The sequence below is a fragment of the Euleptes europaea genome, chromosome 4 (genome assembly GCF_029931775.1).
Source record: "Euleptes europaea isolate rEulEur1 chromosome 4, rEulEur1.hap1, whole genome shotgun sequence".
Classification (NCBI taxonomy): domain Eukaryota; kingdom Metazoa; phylum Chordata; class Lepidosauria; order Squamata; family Sphaerodactylidae; genus Euleptes; species Euleptes europaea.
The window spans coordinates 50,497,173-50,513,780 of record NC_079315.1 but is presented as its reverse complement, the minus strand read 5'-3'; the positions used below and the strand labels follow the sequence as shown (position 1 = coordinate 50,513,780).

General features: G+C 43.2%; 1 protein-coding gene across 1 annotated transcript; it reads right to left on the bottom strand.

Annotated features, from left to right (window-relative positions):
• Positions 1-339: 339 nt before the first annotated feature.
• On the bottom strand, positions 340-16,304 carry ANXA1 (annexin A1). Its single transcript, XM_056848304.1, has 12 exons — positions 16,239-16,304; positions 14,548-14,641; positions 13,579-13,673; positions 13,121-13,234; positions 12,074-12,164; positions 11,574-11,653; positions 11,393-11,449; positions 9,465-9,558; positions 4,933-5,028; positions 4,427-4,485; positions 2,244-2,366; positions 340-407 (listed from the first exon to the last, which is right to left on the bottom strand). Exons 1-12 carry the CDS (start codon positions 16,302-16,304, stop codon positions 351-353), a joined length of 1,026 nt encoding a protein of 341 aa, XP_056704282.1. The 3' UTR covers positions 340-350.
• Between the last annotated feature and the right edge of the window lie 304 nt (positions 16,305-16,608).

Genomic DNA, 16,608 nt, shown 5'->3' with positions numbered 1-16,608 from the left:
CTGAAGTCTACAGGGAGAGAAAGAAGTCAACAATATAGATCAGTTTATTTTTATATGGAATGTCACTTCTGGCTTCTCAACTACATTCTGTACCTTTTGCATTGGCTAATCATACAAAAGCAGACACATCTGTTCTTAACATACTTTTTGGCTTCAGATAAACATGGGGGGGAAAGCAGGTTATGCTACATGGATGAAGATCCATGTGGATTTTCCAGGCTACTGTTCTTCCAGACATCAAGACTTGATAACTGGATCCAGAGATGCCTCTCTGTTTAAATCTTTATTATGTAACAGCTGGAGCTTCAAAAGTAAAGAGGTAGGAGAGTGTCAGAAGGATGTGGTACTCATCAGTCCTCACGACACAGAGCCACGAGAATGGATTCATAGTCGCCTTTTGTTTCATCCTATATAAAGATCAGCAAAAGAGTAATGTCATGTTTAAGTAACCACCTAAACTGAAAGCTCCTCATTAGCAGACACTGTATAAGATAAGATTGATCTCCTTATAACAATATGTTGGGTTGGATCCAGCAAGCTTTCTTATTCAGTCTCACTCAATTCCACTTCATACTATAGCCCCCATGCCCTAGGCCAGGGGTGTCAAACTCATTTGTTATGAGGGCCAGATATGACATAAATGTCACTTGGTCAGGCTGGGCCATGTGTACCATTAAATTTAATGCCAGGTACCGGAGATATAAACTATGTAGAAGACACAGGCAAAGCCAATTAATTATATTATTGTTTACTTAAAATACAAACAAGCGTACACATTAAACCAGTTAAATAAAAGAAAATACTGTAAGAGCGTTATGTTTTAAGCGTGTTTGTATTTTAAGTAAAAAATAAAGTGAAAATTAATATAATTTATTGGCTTTGCTTGTGTCTTCTATAAAGTTTGTATCTCTGGTCCCTGGCATTAATTTTTTTTTAAAAAAAAAATTAAACCGGGGTGGAGGTATCTGCCTTGGCTGGCAAGCATGCAGCCCTCCCCCAATCCTGAAAGACAGGGAGAAAGAGAGAGAGCAAGATGGAGGGAGAGAGAGAGAAACAGATGACAGAGAAAGAGGGGGGGAGAGAAAGAGAGAGAAAAAGAGTGAAACAGATAACAGAGAAAGAGGGAGGGAGAGAAAGAAAGGGGGAGAAAGGAGAGAAAGAAAAAGAGAAAAATAGGGGGGGGAGAAAGAATGAGAGAAAGAGGGAGAGAGAAAGGGAGAGAGGGAAAGGAGAAAGTAAGATGAGAGAAAGGAAAAGAGAATGAAAGAGAGGGAGAGAAAGACAAAGAGGGACGGGGGAGCGTTGCCGACTGGGCGAGTGAGGCCAGAGCGGCCCCGCTTTGCCCAGAACAGGATTGGGGAGGGGAGTGGGAAGGCTGGCTGCCTCGGTTCCACAGGCTGGAGAAAAGCCCTCTTAGGGCCGCATCTATACTGTGGGCAGCATGTTTGACACCCCTGCCCTAGGCCTTTTGTACGTGCAGATCCCATGATTCTCACCACAGCCTTTTTGTGTGGTGAAAGAGGACACCAGCAGAAATGTTGTTGGATCTAACTCATTTGATACTTATTTCTTTGGCTTTGACTTAATCAACCAGGCTAAGGAAAGGGCCCCTGGGTTAGTGGAAATGTACATTTCTGTGGTTCTTGTGAGCATAACTGAGCATTCTTCAAGCCTTGGGGAAGCCTATACCTTAGTTCTGTTGAGATATGGCACTAAAAAAAAAAACTATAAACCTGCTCAATAATGGACCCATTCAGACATCTCTTTAGCAATTTGTTTTATATAATAGCAAAGGCTGCAAGGAGAAAAAAAATGTCCTGTCCCTTTAACAGAGGCTTGATGGGATGCATTTACCAGGTGATGTTGTTTGTCTCCGTCCCATGAAACGCACCAGTTCCCCATTTCCACACATTAAGCCTCTGCTAAAGGAACAGGATTTTTTTTCTATAGGCCTGTTGGCAACGAATATGAAGCCTTTATTGGCAACCCTAAAAAGTAGTACAGACTATGAGACTTTCAAAAAAAGGGGTCATGTAGCCTTTTAAAATTCTGTTTATCATTTTGATTTTTATAAGGTCACAGCCACCAAAGGGAACCCTCTGCTATAGGATCTTTAAAGTTCTCATTACCACTGCTGAGTAATTATGAAACAAATATAGAAAAAGGGAGAACAAAAATACTGAATCTTCCAGCCAAATATGTGATGCACTTACAATTACTACAATTTAAAACAAATTACATACCAAAATGGCCTGGCTTAGGGATTTCCCATACTGCTTGTTGTAAAAGTGTTTGATCTCATTCATGTCAACCTCAGACCGTGAGACCATGATCCTGTTCAGAGTTTTGGTGTGACATCCAGAACCCTGTTAGAAAAGGAAGGAGTGTGTTATCTGAGCCTTTATGGTAATGGCTTAACTTTATGTCAACAGCATTCTTGCTAATCTAAAATACTGAATTTTCAGAGTTGTTATGACTGTACTCCAGCCTTCCGGTGGTTAGGTCATGACAGTATCAAGAGGACAAAGGACATATCATGGGTATCAAAGGTAGAAAGGCAACAGGCCTTTTACATATGTTCTTCTGCCCATTTGAATTTAGTTTAAATAACTCTCGGGAATTCTGTCTGCTTTAGTCGTTAAAGCTCTATTGTAGTAAGTAAGTAAGTAAAGTTTTATTGTATAGCCATAGGCCGTCACAATATTCAATACAAAAGGCTCTATTGTAGCTTACAGTACAATCCTTAACACAGTTACAAAGGGTGTAACTCTGTTTAGGATTGCACTGTTAGGGGTGATCCTATGAGGTCTGATTGGATAAGAAACATCAAGGACTATGAATTGTCTGGTTTTAAATACTAGGAACAGCACACTTGTCTTCATGAAGAAATGCAACCAAACAAAAGCTCACTGTTAGAGAGATATGGGTTATCATGTATGTGGGAAACACAAAAGATCCTAATAGTGCAAGTTGATGGATGATACACATATTCAGCAAATCACATGACAGTACAGACCAACACACAGATTCCAACTCTAAGGAGACTTTCCTGGGAGTAAGCCTCATAGAATAAAATGGAACTTTCTTCCAAGGCATTTTCAATGTCCTAACCCACTTTCCCTGCAGGGGTAGGGAATATCATTTTTAAAGCCTGCAGAGAACTGATAAGGCTCAGGAATGCAGCATGGGTAAAGAAGGGACTTCTGCCTGCCCCCATGCTGGAGCCAAAAACAACTTTAGCAGGGAGTTATTTCCATAACTTTGAAGAGGCACATGAAGTACCCTGTCAATTTTAAAACCAGCAGGGGCAATTTTGGCTTGTGGGGGACAGGATCCCCCTTCCCCCATGCTGTGGTCCCAAACCAAATTGGGCCCCCACAGGTTTTAAAAGTGATCTTTCCTGCACCTGTTGTGTGGCTGTGGGTTAGGGTTGTCAGGTCACTCCTGGCTACCGTTGGGGGATGGGGGGGTAGGGTGTCCAGATCCAGGTTGGGAAACTCCTGGGGATTGGGGGATGGAGCCTGGGGAGGACAGGGACCTCAGTGGGGTACAATGACATAGAGTCCACCCTCCAAAGCATCCATTTTCTCCAGAGGAACTGATCTTTGTGGAGATGACCTGTAATTCCAGGGGATTCCCTGGTCCCGTCTGGAGGCTGGCATCCCTACTGCAGGAAAAGCAAGTCACTTGAAGCCTATGGGAAACCATGCATGCATAAGGGGACAAAATCTAACCTTACCGTTGGGGCTAGTCAGCATATTTCACTTATTTAAAAACAGCTACACTGATCGGCCAGTTCATCGTTCTGGCTATGAACTTTAGAGCCTAGGATTCACATGTCCAAAGCATCATATCTTCCCTATAGGTTCCCTTGCAACAACTAGTTTTCAGGCTGCCTCCTGCTAGCTGTCTGCCCACCTGGTATCACCCAGAGCCTGCATCTTTTCCATTAGAGCTCCCCTTGTATGGAATTGGCCCCCTGAGGGGTTAAGGGGGACACTATCTCTAGAGGAACTACTGCATTTAGGAACTACTGCAAAGCAATTTTATTTGCCAGGGATTTTAATAGGGTGCAGACTTTTGGGGGGGAGGGAGAGAGCTATTGAAGCGGTTATAGTATATTTTAAATTTGAGTTTGAAAGCCACCTTGATCAGAAGGGAAGGCAGCATGGTATAGCCAGATCCCATCAGATCTCGGAAACTAAGCAGGGCCAGTATTTGGAAGAGAGACTGCCAAGGGAGACTGCAGAGGAAGGCAGTGGCAAATGACCTCTGCTTAACCTCTTGACTTGAAAATCCTTGCTGGGGTTGCCATAAGTCAGCTGCGACTCGACGACACTTTGCACAAACACAAAAGCCACCTTGCGCCACGCGGAAAAGCAGGATAATATATTTAACTAATCCCTTTATTCACAATATACTTTACCTTCATTGCAAGGTGGAGTTTTTCAGCAAAGAAAGCTGGTTTGCTTGTGGCAGCTTTCACTGGAATGCAACAGAATTTTTATTTATAACAACAGCATAACAGAAACAACATATGGACAGAAGCAAATACAGCTCACGAAAAGCACTCAGTATAATTTCCCTGATCCAGTCCTCCAACAGCAACTATCCCCCACCCCGAGCCACCAGAGCTTTTTCAGGTATTTTTGAAATTGGCAGTTGAATATAATTACAACATTATACATATGACCATGTGTCATGTCCCGCCTGAGCCTCGATGTTGAATCAGTTTAGACAGTTTTGCCAGAGCTCCAAAATATCTGACAATGTCTCTGGAGACATCTTTCCCTACACTCCCAGTCACTATAGCTACCATAAATTAAATTCACTTAGGGAAGCAGCCTGATGATTGTGAGAAGAGTCTTGCTATATCCTGTGTTTACTTAAAACCACTGGCTTATGAAATAATTATGGATCTAGGCCACCTACCAATTGCTGTCAGGCAGTTCTCAATGTCTCCTTTCAGTTCTAGGTCCAGAACCTTGTTCATGTCATGTTTGCTATAATTAGTGTATTTCTGAAAAACTGAAAACAAAGCATAAAAAACAGAAAATCTGAGCCACACATTTACTTTCTCTGCACTTGGATATGAACTACAGATTTCATGCAACTTCTGCAGAATGTTGAGAGTACAAATGCTGCAGCTATTCATTTATAACCAGTTTTGTATGGTATGAAGCAGCAAATCACAGTAAAGAAATGCAATATCAACAGTCTCTGATACTCTTACTGTCTGTTAAGATTACTATAAAATCAAAGAATCATAGAGTTTAAGGGACCACCAGGGTCATCTAGTATCACCAGGGTCATCTAGTATTCACAACTACCCCCATACCCCCAGTGACCCCTACTCCATTCCCAGAAGATGGCAAAAAAAAAAAAAAAAAACCCTCCAGGATCCCTGGCCAATCTGGCCTGGAGGATAATTGCTTCCTGACCCCAAAGTGGTGATCGGCATTACCCTGGGCATGTAAGAAGGGACCACAAGAGCCAAGCAGACACAACCCTTACTGCCCTCTGTTTCATCATCTGCCTGAGTTCACAGAATCAAACAGCAAACTAGCTCAAATTTTTACAAACAGTCACTTATGTTTTATAAAGTGAGTAGTGCAATAAATACTTGTATACTCTTTACACAATTTACACAAGCCTCAAACGAAGCTATAAAAATCTTTCACAGAGAATAGAAGAGACCACCAAGATCGCAAATACAAATCCCAAAGCGAGTTGGTAGATATAAATTCCAACGGAACGCCGAGGGGCAAGAGCGGTCACCTCAATGAAGATTCCAGCGGCGTTCCGAGAGTGCTCTAAGGCTATCCAAGAAGTCTTCACCTCTGTGGCGGAGGAGAGACCAAGCTGCCGGGAGAGCCCGGCACGGCTGTGGGAAGCCGCAGCACAAAGGTGCACAAAAGTTCCAAAAGTGCTCAAAAGCTATCCAAGGGCATTAACGCATGGGCAGAATGTTCCTGGTTCGCTCCTCTGTTATCCCACAATATTTTAATCCCACAATATTTAAGTCTGGATAATCAAACGCATGACGCCAGCCTATCCCACATTAAGTCTGAAACAAGTAGCTGCTGGAGGCTCCCCGTGCGTTTGAACCAACCATATAATGTGGGATAGTTCGCAATGCGGGATAGCAGGGGAGTGACATCGCCCAAGGATTGGCTGAGGAGTTATCCAATCAAAGGGCGATTCTCCCCTTTTTTTTTCTTTGAACGCCAGCGTTCCGGTATACCATCGTCTCAACCTGTCAATTAAAAAAAGGCGGGACAGGAGACCGGAAGCAGCAATTGCTCCCACAGGAAAGGGGGCGGGATGGGGGACGGGAAGCGGCAATTGCTTGCGCAGGGAAGGGGGCGGGACGGAGGAGACCGGTAAGGAGCATTAGTAGCGAGCTAGCCGAGTAATTACACGCACGTCGGCGTTCCGGTAATGTAGCGGAATTAAAAAAAAGTAGCGGATTAGAACCGAAAAGATCGCTATAAACCAGGGATTGATTAACCCCGGGTTTTTTGCCTTAATTCGCGACTAAGGTGGGTCCGATGCGCAACCCTTGGACGGTCGTGCGTGTGGACCATGGAGATTCGCTACTATTAAGGCACAAAAGCGAGACAAATTGGCCGTGCGTTAAGCCCCCAAGAGATCTTCACCTCTGCAGTGGAGGCGAGACCAGGCAGCCGGGAGAGCCCGGCGCGACTGTGGGAAGCCACAGCCCGAAGGTAAACAAGGGAACGTTCTATCCGGAAACGCTTTCGCCAAACAGCTTCATCAGCCCAGCTTTCTAATAAATGGTAAAAATTCATGATGCTACCATACAGAATACATAATAAATACTTATAAAAAAGTTGATATCCTGTCTATATACATACCATTAGAGTTACTTTCAGTAGACCTATAATTAGGTTTCTGTAGCAGGATTCACAAGGAATTCTCCAGCATACAAAACAGAACTGACATGAACCTCTTAAAATAACCATTAAGGCAGGCCCCTCCCGGCCAGAGCGAGGCGGCCAGGCGCGCGGCCAGCGGCGCCGCGGCCGGCGGGGGCCTCCTGCCTGCGCAGGCAGGCCCCTCCAGGCCAGAGGGAGGCGGCCAGGCGCGCGGCCGGCGGCGCTGCAGCCGGCGGGGGCCTTCGCAAGGCCCCTCCCGGCCAGAGGGAGGCGGCCAGGCGCGCGGCCGGCGGGGGCCTCCTGCCTGCGCAGGCAGGCCCCTCCCGGCCAGAGGGAGGTGGGCAGGCGCGCGGCCAGCGACGCCGCGGCCGGCGGGGGCCTCCTGCCTGCGCAGGCAGGCCCCTCCCGGCCAGAGGGAGGCGGCCAGGCGCGCGGCCAGCGGCGACGTGGCCGGCGGGGGCCTCCTGCCTGCGCAGGCAGGCCCCTCCCGGCCAGAGGAAGGCGCCTGGGCCCGGCGGCAGCGGTGATGGAGGTAAGTTCCCCCCTCCCTCCTCCCTCCTCCCCCCTCCCCCCTCTACCGTATTGACCCGCGTATAAGCCGAGTTCGGCTTTTTCAGCCCTTTTTTTTGGCTGAAAAACTCGGCTTATACGCGAGTATATACGGTATTCTGTATGGTAACATCATGAATTTTTACCATTTATTAGAAAGCTGGCTGATGAAGCTGTTTGGCGAAAGCGTTTCCGAATAGAACGCAGAGGTGAAGATCTCTTGGATATCTTTTGAGCACTTTTGGAACTTTTGTGCACCTTTGTGCTGCGGCTTTCCACAGCCGTGCCGGGCTCTCCCGGCAGCTTGGTCTCTCCTCCGCCACAGAGGTGAAGACTTCTTGGATAGCCTTAGAGCACTCTCGGAACGCCGCTGGAATCTTCATTGAGGTGACCGCTCTTCCCCTCGGCGTTCCGTTGGAATTTATATCTACCAACTCGCTTTGGGATTTGTATTTGCGATCTTGGTGGTCTCTTCTATTCTCTGTGAAATATTTTTATAGCTTCGTTTGAGGCTTGTGTAAATTGTGTAAAGAGTATAAAAGTATTTATTGCACTATTCACTTTATAAAACATAAGTGACTGTTTGTAAAAATTTGAGCTAGTTTGCTGTTTGTTTTGCTAACTACTGTATCACAGCAATTTGGTTAAATTTCTTGGTTGAGTTCACAGAATCAGCATAGCTATCAGATGGCTATCTAGCCTCTGCTTAAAAACCTCCAAAGACATTTAACCAGCAATCTCCAAAGAGTTCAGTGTAGCATTTCAAACTCCCACAACCAAACATGGTAGATTAGAATGAATGAATGATAAGACCAAAACTTGTAAAAGACTAAGCAGAGATTTAAATTTGGGTTTCTCAGATGCAAAAACACACTCTAAATATTGCTGATTTCCAGAGACAGCTGTGTGTGTTTCTCTTTCCTGGATTATGATACTTTTTCTCCGGGAACCTGAAGCGCCACATATTCATCTGTTCTGTAAAAATTTCAGGAATGAACAGATGTTCCTTATTTCACTTTATATATTAATAAAGTGACTTGTTTTAGTTCTCTTTTTGCCGTTACTCTGCATCCACAATGGGGTGCAAAAATTGCCATGGTGATGACAGTAAGCAGAGCAGGAATGACTGTGAATGGCATCCATTCCTGTGCCCCATTTACTGCGGCCACTGCTTAGCTCTTTCCCCCTTTTCCCTGTAAAGCTGCATCTCAGCAGGGAATGAAGAAATGCCATGTAAAGGGCCAAAGGGGGAGATAGTGTGCTGCCCTGCTGATCAACTGTTGCACAAATAACATTGAAATAAATTTGTGCTTTCATAGGAAGAAATGATGCAAAAATAAAGAACCATCAAAAGGAGGATTTTCAGGACAGAACAGCAAGGAGGAAAAAATTAAAATCAACCTATAATTTTGTGCTGTATTGCAGAGTCCACGACTTGGAATATTAGGCTGGAATTGAACTTTTTAATGTAACAGAAGATATTGGTAGACGTTTATCTAACTTTAATGGCAAAACATCTTTGGAGTAGGTGGAATGTTTTGCCCCCTTGGATTAGATAGATTCATGTACCAATTTATGGCAAGTGCCATAAGAACTAGGGTTGCCAACTCTGAGATGGGAAATTCCTGGAGGTTTCAGGGTGGAACCTGGGGAAGGGAGGGTTTGGAGAGAGGAAGGACCTCAGTGAGGTATAGTGCCATAGAGTCCACCCCCCAAAATGGACATTTTCTCCAGAGAAACATATCTCTTTAGTCTGGAGATCAGTTGTCACTCCAGGAGATCTCCAGGCCCCAACTAGGGGTTGGCAACCTTAGTAAGAACCATGGGAGGAACAGTCCTCACTTCTTAAGAAGTCTGAACATTTCAGTTAGTGCAATTAAATGTAGGGTGTCATCTATTAACCAGATGACTACTTGTTCAGATTCTGCAGCTGAATTTATATTTCTAGTTATCTCTTGCATGAGACATATAAATAAAATCATTTTCACCAACAAAGCTTGCTTGCTTTTGGCCTACCTCTCCGGAGACATGGGTAACTTCTTGTAGTGAGGATGTCAATGAAAACATCAACACTTGTTCCTTTTCTTCTCTCTCCAGCTTCATACAAGGCCTGTTACAGTAAACCAGATAAATGTACCTGAAAGTTCCTTAATATTGCGTATTAGCACCATTAGATTCAATTAGAGGCAAGTAACTGTACAATAGCACTGCAGTTAGAAACCAAGCTCTTTCCTCTCCCCACCACTGCATTCCACAATCTAGTGAACCTTTCACCATTCTGTATAAGTTCTAGCCTTATCCCAACTGCAGGTAAACAGTGAAGAGACTGAAAGACAAAGGCTTGCTTAAGACCCCCATTCAATTCATGACCAAGCTAAGACTTAAACCAAGCAATTCAAACTAAGGAATCTACGGTAGTTCTCCTTGAAAGTGGGATGATCACATTCCACAACACAACACTCTCACATCTCCATTTGCACAAGCAAGGTTTTTAGTCAACGTTGCTAAGATGGGGATCAAGCACTGCCTTTTATTTATTGGTGACTCAATTGCCAAATTCAAATGGTAAATATATACCTCATAGGATGACTCTCATTTGTTGTGGCAACATTTGTGCCCTTGTGAAAAATGATTTGATAAACTGCCATAGGGATTTAGTCTTTTCTTCAAGACTAAAGCTGTATTTTCAGCTGCTGCTACACAGCTTTTAATACCTGTTGTAATCCATTACAGTAACAATCCTTATTTACAGACACCCCTCCTCACGACAATGTGAGAAAAGAATTGCTGGTGGAAGGGTATCTCATAGCACAATAAGTTTGTAGGCAAAACCTTGATGAAAGAACTCAGAGATGGGGAAAGTATGGAGTGCTTTTCATGCTGTGTTCTGCAGTAAGCAAAAATAGTCAGTTTGTCCTGTGCTTCTTCCTGAACCAAATCCAGCACCCCATGACAGAACCCATCCCACCTCTCAGTTCTACAGCATGTTTGAAACATTGGAGGGAGGGGAGAAGCTGCATTGCTGTGGACCACAAATTACGGCTGGCTAATAAGCCAAATCAAAAGTTGTGGACCCACAGTTTCCATAATTTGAGTGCCACTGTTCCTATACCTGTAACTGTCATGAGTCAGCCTGCAGAGACCTCCTCTGACGAAGAGGGACATCCTCAGGCAGAAGTCCCACAGGAACAACCACAGGGCCTACAGCCTGCCGGAGTGGAGGATCAGCCAAGGTCAGGAGATGACTCACCATGTCTGCAGCCAGCCAGCTCAAGGACTCCAGTTGGACCTGACACCTTGCAACATGCAGTGTCTCCAGAGGCCTCGCCAGGGCCACTGGAGCAGAGAAGAAAACAGGTCCGTCTGGCAATGCAGCAGAGACAGCAAAGTGCTAGGCTGAAGGCTTTACAGAGGAACCTCCCCAGTAGCAGTGATGAGGAAGAGCAGGGCTGAAGCACCACCTGTGAACTCAGCCTCATCAGCATCAGCTGGCTGCTACAGCAGCAGGGGAAGGGATTTAAGCCATCGGTTAGGCTTGGCTGTTGTGCAAGCAACTTGTCACCAACCTCCTTGAGTACCTGCCTTGTTTACCTGCTATCCTTTGGATTCCTGGTATCCTGACTTCTTGGACTGGCTCTGACTAACGCTTTGGACTTCCCTTGCCTGTATTGATATCTTGGACTCTGCCTTCACTGTGAATGACCTTGGACTGTTCACCAGACTACGCTTACAGCCCTCGCTCCTCGCCTGTACCACGACAGTAACCCACTGTCACCCAAAGTTGTTGAGGCAACTTACACAGATAAAATCACATAACAAATACTGCAGTATAGCCATGAGCAAAATCAGTATCTGCTGTCCATTCCTCCCCTTCCTTAGGGAGATCAGAACCATAGGTGGTTGCTCCACCCCTCAAGCAACTCAGAATACAAGTCTGTTCTTACCCTTGCATCATTATCTGCCAACTCATCATTCACATGAGGATTTTCATCACGATCAGCCTGGAAAAAGTTTAACATCACTTGTTAGCCTCCTACACTCCTGGAATCACTTGGAAGAGAAGAAAGAAGAACTTCATTTTTTTCCCCAATTTTAATTTAGCATTTGTCATTGAAAACTGCTTACCTTTAGAAGGGCAAGCAAAGCTTTCTGAAAGTCTCCTGAAGTATCTGAGACAATGTCTTTGGCAAGATCTCTCTTATAAACTGCAAACAAATGAACACACATTTGAATTATATTGTCTTTTAAAATCAGGTTGATCTTCTCAAATAGTGCTATGCTGTCTTGAGAAAATACCCCTTTTGAAATAATTTGTCTATCATTCATACAGAATTGTGAATCTCCCCACATTGGGGGGGGGAGGGAGAGAGAGAGTGTGTGTCCCAGGCAGGGAGAGTTATTTCCCCACACCAGCTACCTGAGATGCATTTAAGTGGCAATGCTGGGAACTGAGCCTGAGACCTTCTGCATGCAAACCATGTACTCTGCAGCCTCTCTTGGACTGCAGGACAAGACATGCACTTTCCCAATTAAAAGGTATTAAGAAACAGAGTCACTCAGCAGAACTCACTCTCCTACAATAGCATGTTCTTTAAGTTATTGTTTCAAAACTGCCAGGAAATTACCTTCATTATATACTCGGCCAATTTCTCTGATTTCTTTGTTAGTCCTTGTTACCAAAATCTCAATTAAAGTGTCTTCATCCGTTCCAAGCCCCTGTTTGATAATAAATCTGTTAATTTCAATTTCAATTAGGAAACAAAAAACCAAGAGGCAGAAAAAAAATCCCCATTAGCAATAATGACATATTCACTTAAGGTTCAACACTGCTTTTGATTCAGCTGGTGCCTGTAAACTCCAGTTCAAGGAATGTGGATAGAATGCTCATTTGCACCACAAATGCCTCTCTTCTGCATTTACTAATATCAGATCATATAAACTGGGAGAGAGGCTCAAAAGCTATTTAAACCTCACATCTGAAAATACTCAGTGAATGTTTCATTACTAGAAGGTATTAAAAATGTAAAGTAACTCAAGGCAGTTCCATACATTACAATTAGAGACATGTGGCTATATTAAGCACATTTCCCCAGTAATGTTCAGAGGATATCTGCATGTCTCAAACACAGTCAACGGATACTCAGAAGTGGCATTCAGGTGTCCATTGACTGGCAAGAGTGATTGGGATAACTGCTTACTATGAGTTTTTGGCTATGCAGATACTTCTCTAGAGTTCTTGGGGAAAGATGCAGTCAGGTGGAAGAATTAGGATCATTCTTCTGCTGTAATAGTGTGATGTATCCCTAATCTCTGGTGAGCAGGATTATATAGGCAGTATGGACTACATGGGTGGGCTGGTGATGCCTGGACAGCATCTAGGCCAGCTGGGTTGTCAGGGGGTGCCCTGGGGCAGCTGCCCCATTTACCCTGTGGCTAAAACTGCCCTTGCATGGGATCCAGCTAATCAAGTACATAATAATGTAGGATTCTGATTGTAGCTGATCTGATACACACTGCTGCTTTCTTGGGGCCAATGGAACCCATTTAACAGTCTGTCTTTTCAGCTAGCATGATGTTGGAGACTATTCATGGGATTTGCTTTTGAGTCATTAGTCAAGAGGACCAACACTCCCCCGGTACTATGGACACCCAAGCCCTGTTCTCACACATACCTTCATGGAAGCCCTGAGCTGCTCAGCATCATACTGGGCTGGAGTTTTCAGCAATGCCAGAACAACCCCTTCTAAGGGGTCTTTAAGTGCCTTTTTCAGACTCTCTTCCAGAGGCTACAACAGAAAGTAACAGTGTAAAATGGCCATTGAAAGAAAAAAACAGATTTGAAAATAGTACTTGAATCTACCTCCAATCCTGAATCTATCCTCTAACTATGTATTATGATTTCCTTCCAACAGGAATGACATTCCTATAAGCCTTGTTTGCTTGGTCTGCTTTTGTCCACTAAACTACACCAAGTTTGTTCATGCTGTCATGAAAGCAACCAAAAAGACCCTAGCCCCATAAAACCCGATGACCGCCTCCTCATTTCTTCAACAAGCTCTTTGTTGCTTCAACCCAGATGACACCCAATACAAATTCCTTGCTAAGGGTCTTCTTTTCTTGTAGACTGTACCTTTCCATTTAGCTGCAGGCAGGTCTCTTTGATCTTCTGGCGCTGGGCATTAGTTCTTTTGGTGATTATATCAATGATGGTTTTTTCATCAACTCCTGAAAAGAATAATTCCATGCCAGAAGTTATAGAATCATTCAACTTTTTTCAGGACCCAGAATACAAAATATTATTTTTTGTCAAAGCAGTATACTGATATCAATAAAGGAGAGTTCCAAATCACTCATTGTTTTAGGTGTGATAAAATTCTCCTTTCAGTAGGGTTGTCAGGTCCCCGTCCCACCCACCCCCGGCTCAGGCAGGTGGTTTTTTGGGTGAAGCTGAGGCAGGGATCGCATGTGTGCAGCCACATCAATGCAATCGTATCACTTCTGGTTTACATCCAGAAGCGCCGCATAGCAACAGGCCTTTTACCACTTAAACTGGCTGCATGCGCATGCGATCCCTGCTTCCAAGCTGGGCACTAGATTGGCAATTGCCCACCAATCTAAGTGACCCGGCAACCCTGCCTTTCAGCAATTTTTAAATATTCCGTGTTTCACTTTTCATATATATGTTGGACAGGGCAATCCTAAGGAGAGTTACTCCAGCCTAAGCCCATTCATTTCAAAGGGCTTAAACTGGAGTAATTCTGCATGGATTGCGCTGTAAGTGGCTCTCCAGTATGTCATTGTGTAGCTGGTTTGATTACCTATGTAGCTCTGTAGCCATCTCACCCTGAAACTTCAAAATGTACATAGAATGCTAACTGCCTCCCTGATATGTTAGGGTTTTATATGCAGGGAACTCAGCCGGGGAGAGCGGGGTATTAAATTGAAACAATAAATGAATAAATAAAACTTTTGATGGGAGTGACTGTTTAAACAAGTAATGCACACATGTACTCAAAGGCTGAACCACATCCTAAGCAAGATGTTTGGGGTCGTTTTAATACCATCTAAACCTTTCTTACAAAAAAAAAGTCCTTCTTACCTTTAACAGTTATGGCTTTGTGCAGTGCCTCACAATCATCTGAAGGATTGAAGTTTGGGTAGGCATGGACTGCTGAACCACCTTTAGCATTTTTCTAAAAGAGAACAACATTAAAATATTGTCGAAGGCTTTCACGGTCAGAGTTCATTGGTTCTTGTAGGTTATCCGGGCTGTGTAACCGTGGTCTTGGTATTTTCTTTCCTGACGTTTCGCCAGTAGCTGTGGCAGGCATCTTCAGAGGAGTAACACTGAAGGACAGTGTCTCTCAGTGTCAAGTGTGTAGGAAGGGTAATATATAGTCAGAAAGGGGTTGGGTTGAGCTGAATCATTGTCCTGCAAAAAGTTTCAAAGGTAATGTGCTAATCATTGTCCTGTAAGTATCAAGATAATGTGCTAATGAGGGTGTGGTATGTTAATATGGAACCATTGTATCCTGAAGTGATCTGTTAATGTGTGAAATCCAAAGCTAATCTGCATGGCTATAGTTGACTGTAGTCTTTGTTAGTCTGGAGGTTTTCAGAACAGGAAGCCAAGCCTTCTTCCTACACACTTGACACTGAGACACTGTCCTTCAGTGTTACTCCTCTGAAGATGCCTGCCACAGCTGCTGGCGAAATGTCAGGAAAGAATATACCAAGACCACGGTTACACAGCCTGGATAACCTACAAGAACTAAAGAACAACATTGAATTCCAATTTTTTGTTCTACATTTCCACCCAAAAAATTCAGGGTCAGTTATATTTAAATCCATATGGTGAATTTCATTTTCTAAAGATGTAAAATGAACAATAGACTCTATTAGAATATATTAGAATATGAAGAGCTATTTGCAGTCACTAATTTAATTGGGTTAATTGTGCCAATCCACAGTTATGAGCTTGACTCCATTGATAACAAAAAGAATGGCAGTTACTAAATTCAGCAGAATCTGTTTTCTCATATAAATTCAACTGAACTGAATGGAAGGTGAATTCAAAGAGCCTTGCCATTTGCATTCCCCAAACGATGAAAATCAAGAGGTTGTATATCAGAAATTAAATATAAGTATTATTTAACGAAATAGATATAAGATAAGCGTAAGTCGGAAAATGTATTTGATTTTACTGATTCAATTGACTATCTATCCCTCTTTCTCTGAGTAACATTGATATGTAAAGTAAACATATTGAAGATAATTAATAGGAACTCAAGCATTTAAGTATAAAATGAGGATTAGCACATAGTCTTGTAGCAAGAGTATACTAGTACAAGTTAAGAATGTAAACAAAATGTAAATAGCATTTATTTCTCCCTCTGGAGTTATGAGTAGGGTGGATCCCCTTTTCTTCCCTTTCCCTTTTCTGTACCCCATATCTTTAAAAGCAAATAAAAACATTTAAAAAAGAGGTTGACTGGAGAGATCAGTGAGTAGTCTCTGAAGCTATCATTTGCTGGACAAACCAGATTTTTCACAATTCAACTATCAAGGTGAAGGGACTCTTTAATACAGCTTATACACAGTATGCCAACATTTACTCTTACATCTGTTTAAGTAAGAATGATATGAATTATCAGTTTTAGGATTCTTACAGAATCCTGTTCCAACCAACAATAGTTGGCATGCGACGTTAATGTTCTACTAGTGTTATTTAATTATACTTTCTAAACTGATTTGTATCATTAGCATTTTATCCTGTTTGGAATCTCTTACAACACATTGTGATTCCTCGTTGTCAATGAAATAGGCCTGCTTCAGAAATTCTTTTACAAAAGCCATGATGATTCAAATTTCTGCAAAGAAAAAAAAACATATAAAATTTATTTCTTACAGTTTACAAACCACCTATGCATTATACCTTCAGGCCATTCTGAGAGTTTTGAAATAAGAGAACACATACAACAAGCATATCCTCATTTTATACTGGGAGTTCCTCTGTTAAGTCAGAAGCAGCATGTAAGTTTCTCACATGCTGCTTGTGGCCCAGGCAGAGTAAGGAAAATTGTACTGGGAGAGTTAGATGTGACCTGTAGGCTGCAAATTGGACAGTGCTGATCTGAGCAAAAAGAAACACTAGCACCTT